Below are 14,883 nucleotides of genomic sequence, written 5' to 3' on the forward strand. Positions count from 1 at the left end.
GCCAATATAAATATGCATGGAGGAGCACTGGAAACGTAGGTTGCTATCAGCAACTGTAATAACTAGGCAACAATACTTGGCTATTTGAATACAGGATATAATAAAAGAAAGAGGAGGTATTATTATTCAGACCAGAGGATACTGAATATCAGACAGGGTTCTTGAGAAAGCAGAACAGGGACCAAATAAGTACATGAGTGAAAGAACTGGAGGGTTAAAAATGATAAATAAGTAGGATAACTGAAATTTTAGAAATATATTGTATAGCCAAGCATGGTGGCATAGGCCTATAATCTCAGGACTTGGGAGGCTGAGATTAGAGGCAGCCTCAGCAGCTTAGTGAGACCTATTTCAAAATAAAAAATAAATAAATAAATAAGGCTGAGCCAGGTGTGGTGGCACATGCTTATAATCCCAGTATTTGGGAGGCTGAGACAAGAGATTGCAGGTTCCTGGTCAGCTTCAGCAATTTATCAAGGCCCTCCACAACTTAGTGAGACTGTTTCAAAATAAAAGAAAAAATGGAAATGTAGTTCAGAGGTAAAACACACCTGGATTCAACTCTCAGTATCATAGAAAGGGGGGAGTGTACTGGGGGTGTAGCTATAGCTCAGAGGTGAAGTACCCCGGGTTCATCCTCCAGTACAAAGAAAAGGGAAAAAAGGAGAGGAGAGATGAATTGTATAGGAAGATCTAAAATGAGATTCAGTTATCAAGGAAAGCTAAGAAACTTCATTCTCAAGTGTATCTTTTATTTTCTCCCCCCCCCCTTTCCTTTTCCTCCCTCCCACCCTCCCTTCCTTCCTTGAGATAGGGTTTCACCATGTAATACAGGCTAGCCTGGAAATTCTGGGCTCAAAGGACCCTCCTGCTTCAGCCTTCAGAGTAGCTGGGACTATAGGTATGTACCACAGTACTCAACTGAAACCTTATTCCCTATCAGAATTTTAAAGTAAAACACTCTTTTTGACTAGTATGATTTAAATGTGGTTTTGCCCAGAGGCAAAAATTGAAATGACTCCTTTGGTTTTTACCCATTACAGAACAGAGCAGCTTTTCCAGTATATGTTTTCACATGATGGTAGTTATTAGAAATGTCACAGGTAATTTAATATAATAAAGAGTTAAAACTCATGCGTTAACTTGATTTTGATTAGAGATAACTAATTTAAATAACATAATGCTCACTCATATTCTAATACTTCCTGGAATTGCAACATTCATGGAGCATGTTATACATGTTAAGGTAATTTCATGTTGCAGCAGAAAAGATACTAATAACTGCCGGCATATAGTACTGCTATCATTTAAAAATATTTTATACCACAGAAACTATAGCATCATGAATGCTAACCATGACCTTGGACTAAGAATCATTTAAGTACTGGAAGCTAGATGAACATAACAGATATCATTCTTAATACACTTAACCTGTTTAAAAAACAAAAAGAGCCAAGAATGCTAATCTTGTAAAATACATAGCAAGAAAAGCTTCATTAAAAAATAAAAGCCAAGCGTGGTGGCGCACGCTTGTAATCCCAGTACTTGGGAGGATGAGACAGGAGGATCTGAGTTCACAGCCAGCCCCAGCTACTTAAGTGAGGCCCTTTGCAACTTAGTGAGACCCTGTTTCAAAAATAAAGAATAAAAAACAGGGCTGGAGGTGTAGCTCGGAGGTAGAATGCCTCTGGGTTCCATCCCCAGTGCCGAGGGAAAAAGAAAGAAAGAAAGAAAGAAAGAAAGAAAGAAAGAAAGAAAGAAAGAAAGAAAGAAAGAAAGAAAGAAAGAAAGAAAGAAAGAAAGAAAGAGAGAAAGAAAATAACAAAAGCGGGGTGTGGTGGTGCACGCTTTTAATCCCAGCATTCGGGAGGTGGAGACCGGAGGATTGCAGTTCGCGGACAACCTCAACTATTTAGCAAGGTCCTTTGCAACTCAGTGAGACCCTATTTCAAAAAAACAAAAAGACTAAAAATAGGACCAAGGGTGTAGCTCAGGGGCAGAATGCCACTGGGTTCCATAATAAGATAACAAATTTTAAATTCTCAACTGATCATATCTACCTTGTCTGTTATACTAACTGTGAACCTAAGTGACACTCTGGAATCAAACGGAGGGAAAAAATGTCAACAAATGGGCCCACACCATTAAAGTGGTATTTAAAATAATACCACACCAGACTGTTGCAACTCAGTGACCAAACATGTACTCAACACACACAATCCCCCAGGTTCAAGCCACGGCACCAAAATAATAACAAAACACATTCATAATAACAGCACACTCACATTCATAAGCATGCCAGGATCCTACCTCCAATCAACAGGGAAAAGAAAGGGAAAGTATAAAGGAAGTAAGAGCAAAGTGGTCCTATGCACCACTATTAAAATAGTGTGACATTCCAATGTAACCTTGTGATACTAAAACTAACATTCATATCACCAAATACAATAACACAGATCTATAACCTAAAAAGGAAAAATGTACTTTTCACTAGAATGTTCCATCACTTCCTATATGCTTCAATAAATCCCTATCCTAAAAATTATATATACTTACTTTTTCATTTTTTTTGAGTTGTATTTGACTTGGTAAGCTGCTTGGATTAATTTGTCTGGGCCACCATCAAACTGATGTGGAATGACCTTCTGAAAGTGCTAAGATACAGTAAAAGAAACACTTAAAGAAGCACTTAGTGCAATTTATTATTAATTAGTTAACAGTAAAAATCTAAAGACATACAAGAAGTTATGAACTGACTTACCTGTAACATCCCTTCCATGTCAAGTTGCATTAATTCTGCCTGATTCATTTGAAGGAGTGCTAATCCTACTCGAAAGACTATTTCTAAACCCTGATGAAACAAATAAAGCCAAATTTGTTTTATTCTTCCATCAACAAAAACTAATTATTCAAAAACAGTACTAAAGGCCGGGCGTGGTGGCGCACGCTTGTAATCCCCGCGCTTGGGAGGCAGAGACAGGAGGATCGCGCAGGTTCGAAGCCAGCCGCACGCGTTGGCTTAGGAGACTCTGTTTCCAAATAAAAATGTAAAAAAATAGGTCTGGGAGTGTAGCCCGGAGATAGAAGGGCTTCCAGGAACCCCAGTACCACCAAAAAAAAAAAAAAAAAACCAGTACTAAAGCTGGGTGTGGTGGCACACACTTGTAATCCCAATACTTGGGAGGCTGAGACAGGATGATCTCAGGTTTAAGGACAGCCTCAGCAACTTACTGAGACCCTCTGCAACTTAGCAGGACTCTGTCTCAAAATAAAAAATAGAATAGAGTTAAGGTTGTAGCTCAGAGATAGACTGTCCTTTGGTTCAATCCCCAGGACCACATACACAAAATAGAACAATACCAAGGTAAATATTTAGTAGTCAGAGAAACTACATCCCCAGCCCTTAAAAAAAAAAAAAAAATCAGCCAAGGTCTCACTAAGTTGCTGCCATGAACCTGAAATCCTCCTGTATCAGTCTCAAAAGTGCTGGGATTACAGGTGTACACCATCACCCCTGGCAACACTTAGTAATCTAAACTAGGGACTGGTTGAACACTTTAGGCATGGCAGCCTCTGCTGCTGAAGCCTGGGACAGACACTAGCAACACACAAAGAAATGAGCAGGGTTGCACCCAAGAAAACAGTATCCACAAAAACAGGTGCAAGGCAGGGTACAGCAAATCATGACAGGTCCATGGGTGGGCTGCAGCTTGCCAACTCCAAACCAAACTAGCCTATAGAGTAATACAGGTTGATCTTTCCAAAGTGTCATAACAATCAACACTGGATTCAGAGAACACAAGACAAAGAATCACTACATAGCACTGATAACTAAAAGGACATCTTGCAAAGTGTTCACAGAATAGAAGAAAAGCATACTAATTACTTTTTATTGTCTGAATAACATAACTGCAACAGTATTAACTGCAAAGCAAATTTTACCTCTCACTATATCTTAGGAGGTGATAAAGAGGTTTGATTAAGAAGGTAGACTCCAGAATTTAGCTGCCTATATTTGAATCTGGGTTACTATACCATCTACATGTGTGTCCACAAAGGAGCTACTTAACTTCTAACTCTTGGCTTCCTTGTCTATACCAAGTGGGGTTAGTTACAGCATCCCTGTGAGGGCACTTAAAAGGTTGAAATGAAATTATCCACATAGGTAGTTTAGCCTAAGACACATGGATTCCCTCACTGATCCCCCTACCTTGCCCTGCTCTATTTAACCCAATGACCCCTTTGCTCAGCTCTTGTCCCCAGTATGTTTATTAGCTTACCTCAGACATAAAGATATCAAATATCCTTGTTGCGATTGGTAGTGGAAAAGTTGTAAGAAAGACAGTCAGAAACCAAGATGATGCATACATTGAGGTATGAAAACTTTGTGACTGAAAATGTACAAAGAGTTCTGGAAGGTGTTCCTAAAGAAAAGAAAAGAATTAAACATAGTAACACTGAGTTTTTAAAATCAAATCATTATATATACACTAGATTACACTAGTTTCACCTATATACCCAAATAACCTATACCAACACAAAGAAAAGCTCATGTAGAAATTGACACATTCAGGCCAGATGTGGTGGCGCACACTTGTAATCCCAGCATTTGTGAGGCTGAGACAGAAGGATCCCGGTTCACGGACAGCCTCAGCTACTTAGTGAGGCCCTCCATAACTTAGTGAGACCCTGTTTCAAAATAAAGAATAAAAAATAGGGCTTGAAGTGTAGCTCGGAGGTGAATGCCCCTGGGTTCCAACCCAGACCCACAAACAAAAAAAAAAAAAAAAGGAAAGAAATTGACACATTAAGGATAGTTAGCTACTAGCTGAAAAGGGATGAAGAGGAAAGACTGTAAAGTTGAAACTTTTATTCTAATACTTTATTAATTTGAAATATTGAATTAGCCAGATATATTAAAACCAAGTACCCATTCAACCATAAATACTGTTTAGTGGCTACATGGTACAATGTTTACATTCATTTAAACTTGCTGGTCTATACAAGGTTGTCTGACATTTTCTATGCTTTTCTGTCAACTATAATATTTCAAAAAGTTAAAGCCAGATGTGGTGGCACATACCTATAATCTCAACTACTGGGGAGGCTGAGGCAGGAAGACCACAAGTTTGAGGTGACTTTGGGCTATTTAGCAAGCCCAAAATAAAAACTAAAAAGCTCTGGGGATGTAGCTCAGTGGTAGAGTATCCCTAGGATCAATCCCAGTAGTGCTAACAAAAAATAAAGAAAGAAGCTGGGCACGGTGGCGCACGCTTGTAATTCCCGCGCTTGGGAGACGGAGACAGGAGGATCACGCAGGTTCGAGGCCAGCCGCGCTGGCTTAAGAGACCCTGTTTCTGAAAATAAAATAGGTCTGGGAGTGTAGCCCGGAGGTAGAAGGGCTTCCAGGAACCCCAGTACCACCAAAAAATAAAAAATAACAAAGAAAGAAAGAAAATGTAAAAATAAAGAAAAATGCTATGCTGAAATACTTTCTGCTACTATCTACCACTGATCATCTAACCTTAACTTCTTATGCAATAGAAAATATATGAAAAGTATAGATGCTTTAATCACTCTAGCAATTCAAAATATAACCAACACACTAACTGAAAATGTAATACCAAAGCCAGGCGCAATGGCTCATGACTGTAATCCCAGTCCTTGGGAGGCTGAGGCAGAAAGATCACAAGTTGGAGGCTAACAAGGGGTAATTTAGCAAGATTCCAATTCAAAATAAAATAGGGCTGAAGGTGCAACTCAGAGGTAGAACATACTTGAGTTCTATCTCCAGTATTATAAACAAACACCAAGAGGTAAAACATGCTATTAGAATAAAATGAGCTGGGCGTGGTGGCACACGCTTGTAATCCCCACACTTGGGAAGCTGAGACAGGAGGATCACACAGGTTCGAAGCCAGCCTCAGCTACTTAGTGAGGCTCTCAGCAACTTAGTGAGACCCTGTTTCCAAATAAAAATATAAAAAAGGTCTGGGAGTATAGCCCAGAGGTAGAAAAGCCCCTGGGTTCCACCCCCAGTACCACCATCACCACCACCACCACCACTACTACTACTACTACTACTAATAATAATAATAATAATAATAATAAAAAAACAAAATAAGGCTGGGAGAACAGTTCAGAGGTAGAGGCCCTGGGTTCAATCCCCAGCAACACACACACACACACAAAATAAAATAGTACTAAGGTAAGCATTTAGTAATTTTTTTCTTTATTTGTGAACCCAGGGGTATTCTACCTCTGAACTACATTCTTATTTGACTACTTCAGGAAAAAAAATCAAGAATCGTCTTAAGACCTATTTTGACTTTGTACTTAAAATGTAAAAGTGTTTAACATATCCAGTTAATTCTACCACACAGAAAAGATTCTTGTGGGTAAAGCCACAGGGAAAGAGGTGTGTGTGTGTGTGTGTGTGTGTGTGTGTGTGTGTGTGTGTGGAAAGAGGGGTGTGTGGGTATGGGTGTTGAAAGCTGAACCCCAGGACATTCTAACTCTGATCTACACCCTGAGCCCTTTTTATTTTTTATTTTGAAACAGGAACTCATTAGGTTTGCTGAGGCTAGCCTTGAATCTGTGATCCTCTTGTCTCAGCCTCCCAAGTACTGGCATTACAGGCTACACGGCATCTGGCTAGGGAAAATTGCCTCTTAGTAATGGTTCCCATGGCCTGGGATCTCATTCAGTGGCAGAGAAGTGGCCTAGTGTTTGCAAGGCTTGGGTGTGATCCAGAGTTCCACACACAAAAAAAGTTTTATGCCAGCTGAAACATTAAACTGTATTCTCAAATTCTACTTATTTCACTAAAATTTAAATGAAAATATTTACTTTTATATTTTAGGATAATACAGTAAATTTTTATATGTAGACACACACAATTATATATAACATATAAAATCCAGAAAGAGAAAATTCAAAGGTATTTGATTTTTATTCCATTGCTCCCTTTTCTCTCCAGCTTCATGTAGTCATTTTAAAAAATGCAAAAATTAAACTAGCAATAATAAGAGGATGGGAATATGTGAAATAAAAAAGATGACAGGGTAGCAAAAACCTGCAGTCATACTGTCATAAGCTCTGTAAGAGTCCATACTACAGAAGAAGAATAGAAAAGGCTAGAAAACTCACAGCTGTAGGTAATGAGTTGATGATGCGATTGGTACAAATGCTTAGGTCTGAATAAGAAAATGACAATCACGCTCCAGACTGTGACTCACCTGCAGATACGTGCCTCATTCAGAAGCAGGTCTAACTGTGTGTTAACCAATCAGCAGATAATCATATGATTAAAACACTGATTTTTTCCCACTACTTTAATGCTTTTAACATTAAATTTGCTCAAGCCAAGATGAAAAAATAGATAAAACTGCACTTCTACCTGTATCATGCATTCAAACTGGTACATGCAAAGGCCCAATTCTGCCATACTTGGTTTAAAAAGTTCACGAAGTCTGTAATCTTGCATTAATTTAACAAATACACAAAAAGCTTCTTCTTCTGGCATCTGCATTAGTAGAAAAAAAGTAAGACAAGTTAATGTTCTGATATACAAATAAACCAAAAAAGTAGACACACACACACACACACACACACACACACACACACACACACACAACCCAGGAGCACTTTACCTCTGAGGTATATTCCCAGCCCTTTTTCTTTATTGTTTACATTTGAAATAGGGTCTTGACAAGCTGCCGAGGATCTCCCTAAATTGCTGAGGCTGGCCTCACACCTGTGGTTCTCCTGTCTCTGCCTCCCAAGTGCTGGGATTACAAGCATGTACCACTGCACCTGGCTCCAAATTATAAAGAACCCCACCCCTATTTAATATTTTATTCTGATATAGGGTCTTGCTAGGTTGCTGAGAGTTTCACCTCAGCCTCCCAAGTACTGGGAGTACAGGCATGTGCCACCATACCTGGTTCCAAATATTTAAACCAACTACCATTTTCAATGGCCACATAAATACACTGTCCAAAGAATAATAACTTAAGAATTAGGAGGTTCTAGGCTTCCATTCTGAGAACAAGAAGCTACACAAGTCTTAAAACCCCTTCAACTGCCTCAACTTGCCTAATTCATTAATTCAACCAATAAATATTCATTTAGAGTCAGCTAATTTTCTCTTTCTGGGTATTTATCAGTGAACAAAAGTCTTTATTCTGAAGGAGCCTGAACTTTTCTAGGGGAAGAAACAGACAATACATGAAATTAATCAAATAGTATACATGTCAGGGGATGATGAATGCCATGAAAATAAAGTAGGGTAAGAAGGAAAGCTGGGAAGGCACCATCTGTTATGCAGGGCAGGGGAGGCCCCCGGTTGCATAACACCTGGCAATATGCTGGGGAAAGCGAAGGTGCATCTGAGGAAGAACAGTCCTGGAAACAAGGGAGCACAAAGTCCCTGAGATGGAGCCAGGCCTGCACCTTCTAGAAGCAGCAAACAGATCAGACTACAGAAGAAGAAGCTATATTTTGCTCCTTCAAGAAAGTAAAATTCAGCCAGACATAGTAGAACATATTTGTAATCCCAGTACTTGGGAGGCTGAGACAGAAGGATTGCAGGTTCAAGGCCAGCTTCAACTACTTAGTGAGGCCCTCTGAAATTTAGTGAGACACTGTTTCATTCTTTTTTGTTGTTGTTTTTTGTGGTAGTGAGGGTGGAATCCAGAGGCTTTTCTACCTCCAGGAGATACTGTTTCAAAATAAAGAATAAAAAAACTGGGCTGAGGGTGTAGCTCAGAAGTAGAATGTCAGAGTTCAATCCCCAGTTCTGCAAAAAAAAAAAAAAAAGAAAGAAAGAAAAGAAAAAAGAAAGTATAATTCATGCAAGAAGTACTTAGCAGAAGCCAAATGAAAATATGAAAAAATTATAAAGCCAGGCGTGTTGGCACACACCTATAATCCCAGCAGTTGGGATGCTGAGACCTGAGAATTGCAGTTCGCGAACAGCCTCGGCTACTTAGTGCCCTCTGCAGCTTAGTGAGACCCTGTTTCAAAATAAAGAATAAAAAAATAGGGCAGGGGGCATAGCTCGGAGGTCGAATGCCCCTGGGTTCCATCTCCAGACCCACAAAAAAAAAAAAAAAAGAGAAGATTATGAAACCAGATTAAATTTATACTGCTTAACAACTACTACCAAAACAACTGAGGCAGGATGACCATAAATATGAGGCCAGCCTGGGCAACTTAGCAAGACCCTGTTTCAAAAAAAAAAAAAAAAAGTTAAAAAGGACTGGGTTCAATCCCTAGTACTGCAAAACAAAGCAACAATAAAAAAGAAAAAGTCAGCCGGGCGTGGTGGCATACATTTGTAATCTCCGTACTTAGGAGGCTGAAACAGGAGGATCACAGGTTCCCAGCCAGCCTCAGCTACTTAGCAATACCCTTTGTGACTTAGTGAGACCCTGTTTCAAAATAAAGAATAAAACACGGGGCCTGGAGGTGTAGCTTGGAGGTAGAATGCCCCTAAATTCAATCCCCTGTACCACAAAAAAATAAAAAATAAATAAAAAATAAAAAGTCATAGAAGAGGTTAGGTTGTGGAAGAGAAATATGTATCATATAGGAAGTGAGTAGGTTGTGGAGGAGAAGTAACAGTAAACCAAAATATATAGGCTAGGCTACTGTGTGATTTTTTTACTTTTGCTTTAAATAAAATGAAAAGTCTTAGGAATTCTAAGCAGAAATGATAAAATAGGACACATATTAAGAGAACCTATAAAATTAGTTTTCAAATTATTTGTAACTGTAAAGATACCAACTACACATTTTATGTATAAATCATTGGGAAACTATATCAAATAAAATAATAAATGTCAAAGCTCTGCTGGGCATGGTGGAGCACACCTGTAATCCCAGTATTTGGGAGGATGAGAAAGGAGGATCACAGGTTCAAGGCTAGCCTCAGCAACTTAGTGAGGCCCTCCACAATTTAGCAACATGCTGTTTCAAAAATAAAATAGAGCTGGGGTTGTGGCTCAGAAGTAGAATCCCCCTGGGTTCAATACCTAGTACAAGATAAAGTACAATAAAATAATAAAATAAAATGTGAAAGCTCTGTAAAGCGCTACAAAGACATTCAAAATATTTTGGCAAACAATATCATCCAAATTGTTAAGCCATCTTTCTCAAAACAATAAAATTTCCCAATTCTCATTAACTCACAGTATACCATTGTGTTCTGAAAGACAATACCCCCGAAAGATCTCTAGGCATTCTTCTTACTGAAGGTGTTGCAAATAAAAGTACATTTTCCTGCCTTGCCATAGCCATGGACAGAAGCCAAGTTACTCTTGACAAAGCCCACACTACTTTCTTCCTTCCTCCCTCCCAACATAGCCATAATTTTGCAGTGGAGACCATCCCTATTAATTCTATCAAACTTTACAGCCCCAATGATTTATGTCAGTCACTACGAGGCAAAGTCCCAGAACTTGTAATCTATATGGTTCTGCTTTTCCCTCAATCTGACCCTGTTTCCAATCTTCTGTCTCCTCAATCTCTTTTCCAAATATTCTTCTCTTCCTTTAGCTGAAATCTGACTCTCCTACAGTGGTTATTTTCTCTCCCACAGCTCTAGAAGGAGCAAGAGGTTAGGTGAGGTATTATGTCCCTCCTTAAACCTCATAGTCCTTACACAGCATTAACCCCCCACACTTGTTTTTTTTTTTTTTTTTCTTTTCTTTTTGGCACAAAGTCTGGGCCACCCTCTCCTGACCTCCCTGGTCATTTTCATGGATTAACTCTCTGATTGAGTGGATCTTTAACTTCTTTTTCTCCAGTAAGCCTGGTAGGCAGCCTCTAGCTTGAGCTCTAGAGTGACACCAAAGGTTAAAATCTCAGTTCTTCACTTAATTCAAAACTTGGACACATTATTGAATCTCTCTGTTACTCAGCTTTACTACCTATCAAATGTGTAAAATAATAGCACTTATTTCACAGGGTTGCAATGACACAGCTTAAAAATTAGCTGACTTTGCCAACCTACACTCCCTTTTTTCTGCTCCCAACTCTGTTGTGTTCACTTTGCTGCTAAGCTTGTTACATTAATTTCCTTAAATACACAGTTACTTTGTGTTTCTCTCTGCTATAATTCCAACTGCCAAAACTCCATTCTTAGATAATAACTTCAACTCTACACCAACATCTAGGCAATATGAGGTGGCTGGGGGGGAAAGAAAAACAAAAGCCATGCTGGCTGGTTTCACTTTGAACGCTATGATCTTTAATACTGCTTGCATACTTTCCCTAATTTGATAACACTCGTTTTCCTAAAAAAAACATTTGAAACTTTTGTCTCAGTCCTCACTCTTCCAAAACCTACTTTCCACTCAATTCCAAGAAAAAGTGTGATACCCAGTGACATACAAATATGAAGAACCACCATCCAACTGTTTTATAGATATTCCTTTTTATTAGAAAGAATTCAGGATAATTGAGTCCTATAGCAGTGTGCTATGACAGAGTTGAAATAATCCTGCCTTTTACAAAGGACTAATGGGAGTAATATACCTGATTTTGTAGGCGTGTTAAGTATACACAAAACATATATCTAGCACTTTTAGCCATTTTTACACATGTTCTAGCTTTGTAAATATTATCAGACTCTAAGTTACATTGCTAAACTAGAGTAGGAGGAGACAATAGAGCATGGGGTCCGAGAGCATAAGCTTCAGAAACAAAGAGAGAGCTGGGCATGGTGGCCCTCGCTTGTAATCCCAACACTTGGGAGGCTGAGACAGGAGGATCACAGGTTCATGGCCAGCCTCAGCTACTTAGTGAAGCTCTCCACAACATAGTGAGAGCCTGTTTCAAAATAAAGAATAAAAAATCGGGCTGGGGGTATAGCTCAGAGGTAGAATGCCCCTGGGTTTAATCCCAAGTACTGGGGGGAAAAAAGAACAAAAAGAGGGGCTTTTGAATCTAGTTCCACTATACTTTCTATCTCATAGCCCTAGAGGTATTAAGACTTTATTATTAGCCACCACTCATAATAACTGCTAAGTAAATCAACCACTGAAATGCCACTGATGACCTCTCTCCCAGTGTTGACCTCATGAAGTGAGTATCACTACTATCGCTGCTCACAGCACCTTAAGAGAAAGCAGGTTCTTAGGGAGCTGGGAAAGCTAGCTTTTGTGAGGCTGACTCTTCATGCAAGGAAAAACTGCTCTACAGATGCTCAATGGAGAAGATAGCTAACAGATTACCCTGGAGCTAATATGAAAGAAAACAGAGCCAGACATGGTGGTGCATCCTTATAATCCAAATATTTGGGAGGCTGAGACAGGAGATCAAGTGGCCAGTTTCAGCTACTTAGTGAGGCCCTCTCCACAACTTAGTAAGACCTTGTTTCAAAATAAAGAATAAAAAACAGGGCTAGGGCATAGCTTGGAAGTAGAATGCCCATGGGTTCAGTCCTGAGTACTGGAAAAAACGGAGCGACACACTATGACAAAAACCTAGCTAGACTAATAAGGATGTCTGAGTTCAATAATAAAAGACCTACGAATATCGACCAATTACAAACTAGGAAAATTAATTTTGTGAAACACCTATACTTCAACACTAACATATCTAGCTTTTTTTTTTTTTTTTTTTTGGTGGTACTGGGTTCCTGGAAACCCTTCTACTTTCGGGCTACACTCCCAGACCTTTTAATATATATATATAATTTTTTTTTAATTTGGAAACAGGGTCTCTTAAGCCAGCACAGCTGGCTTCGAACCTGTGCTATCCTCCTGTCTCCACCTCCCAAGCGCAGGGATTACAAGCATGAGCCACCATGCCCAGCTCATATCTAGTTTTTATTAATTATAACCTACTTTCATGTTGAAATTAACAAATAAACTGCAACAATCATTGGGAGCAGTACTTACAACACAAAGTAAAAATTAGTCAATTTTATTATAAAACTTATACTACTCAGAAAAGATGTGTAACACAGTGTAGCAGTGGCAAAGCACGTGTTTAACACAGGCAAGTTCTTGGGTTAAATCCCCAGCACAGAAAGAGAAAAAGGGGTGGGGAAGAGCACATGCTTGCACACAAACCCACAAAACATCCATTCCTGATATAGAGCTTCTTTTTGTGTGTGTGATGGAACTCAGAGGCCTTCTACCTCTGAGCTACACCCCTAGCCCTATTTTATTCTTTCATTTTGAAACAGGATCTCACTAACTTGCTGATGCTGGCCACAACCCTGCAGTCCTCTGGTCTCAATTTCCCAAGAACTAAGATTACAGAAGTGTGCCACACCACCTGGCTCTGATAGGGAGTTTTAAATATAAAGTAGAAGTCGGACATGGTGGTGCATGCTTGTAATCCCAATACTTGGGAGGCTGAGAAAGGAGGATCACAGGTTTGTGGACAGCCTCAGCTATGTAGTAAGGCCCTCCGCAACTTAGTGAGACCGTTTCAAAATATACATTAAAAGGCCGGGCGTGGTGGTGCACACTTGTAGTCCTGGCACTTGGGAGGCTGAGAAAGGAGGAGGATCATGCAGGTTCGAAGCCAGCCTCACTGGCTTAGGAGACCCTGTTTCCAAATAAAAAATATAAAAATAGGTCTGGAAATGTAGCCTGGATGTAGAAGGGTTTCCAAGAACCCCAGTACCACCAAAAAAAAAAAAATTTTTTTTAATAAAAATAAATAAATAAACATTAAAAAATAGGGCTGGAGGTATAGCTGGGAGGTAGAATACCCCTAGGTTCAATCCCCAGTACCAATAAATAAATAAATAAATAAATAAATAAATAAATAAATAAATAAATAAGTGTATGTATGTGTAAATAGGCTTTAGTGGACACTTACAGTATAACTAGTATAACTGTTATATAACAATTATAGTATAACTTCTCAAGAAGTTGAGAAGAAAGCCAGGCATGGTGGTGAACGCTTATAATCCCAACATTTGGGAGGCTGAGACCAGAGGATAGTGGTTCATAGACAGCCTCAGCTACTTATGCCCCCGCAATTTAGTGAGACCCTGTTTCAAAATAAAAAAAAATAGGGCAGGGGGTGTAGCTCAGAGGCCAAATGCCCCTGGGTTCCATCCCCAGACCCGCAAAAAATAAATAAATAAATAAGTTGAGAAGAAAGGGAGGGGCAGAAAGAAAGAGAAGAAAAAGAAGTAGTAGTGGTTGAAATTTCATTTGGTGGCAAGATAATATTGTTGTGGCAAGAGAATGTTGTTATATGTCATTTCAACACTTCCTTTTTCAAAGCACAAATTAAAATATTATTCAAAAAATATTCTTTGGAAAAAATTTACAGTCAATAAAAGCAAAGATAATTTTTAAATTTTCCATTCTAATCATTAACAAAAAACTTGCATTTAATATCTGTATTAACTTACCTGCATAAGCAATAATCCAACTATAAAAGCACTTCCTTGACAGTAACCAACCTCACGATCCACTAAAGAGTATGCCTAAAAAGTAAAATATGGTGTTCAAAATATTTTGACATGGTATAATATACTTTCCTTCTCCAAAATCCTAAAATTGGTATGATAGATTTAAAGTCCATTTAGTTTTTAGAAAAGCTCTTGCTTACTTGTTGTAGATGTTATCCTATAAATATTTTAAAAGCAAATGTTTTATTACATAAAATTTTCTTTTGACAATTTCCCAATTAGAAAGTGGCAGCTCCTAAGGACAAAGAAAATAAAGGAATTTATACTTAGAAAGGTAACAGAGTTTAAAAATCAAGTAAAAGTTGTATCTGATAAAGACAAACAGAGTAAAGTTAGGGTAAAGCATCAGCAAAATTGAAATGCTATAACAAGAAAGCATTATTTCATATAAGTAGATGGAAGAAAAAGAAACTACAAGGAAGAAAAAGGCCTTATTG

The 14,883-nt window shown here is 38.7% G+C and overlaps 1 protein-coding gene across 1 annotated transcript in view; it reads right to left on the reverse strand.

The window, feature by feature from the left end:
- The window catches only part of EVI5 (ecotropic viral integration site 5), a gene marked incomplete at both ends in the record, with an annotated part of 177,174 nt that overhangs the window by 121,457 nt on the left and 40,834 nt on the right, over positions 1-14,883 (reverse strand). Inside the window, 5 exons of the mRNA XM_080691470.1 lie at positions 2,557-2,654; positions 2,762-2,851; positions 4,281-4,424; positions 7,400-7,525; positions 14,387-14,461. Of these exons, the coding sequence (XP_080547596.1) occupies positions 2,557-2,654; positions 2,762-2,851; positions 4,281-4,424; positions 7,400-7,525; positions 14,387-14,461 (533 nt within the window). The remainder of the gene's footprint in view (positions 1-2,556; positions 2,655-2,761; positions 2,852-4,280; positions 4,425-7,399; positions 7,526-14,386; positions 14,462-14,883) is intronic.

This window comes from Muscardinus avellanarius (assembly GCF_963383645.1).
Source record: "Muscardinus avellanarius genome assembly, chromosome: 3".
Taxonomy (NCBI): Eukaryota; Metazoa; Chordata; class Mammalia; order Rodentia; family Gliridae; genus Muscardinus; species Muscardinus avellanarius.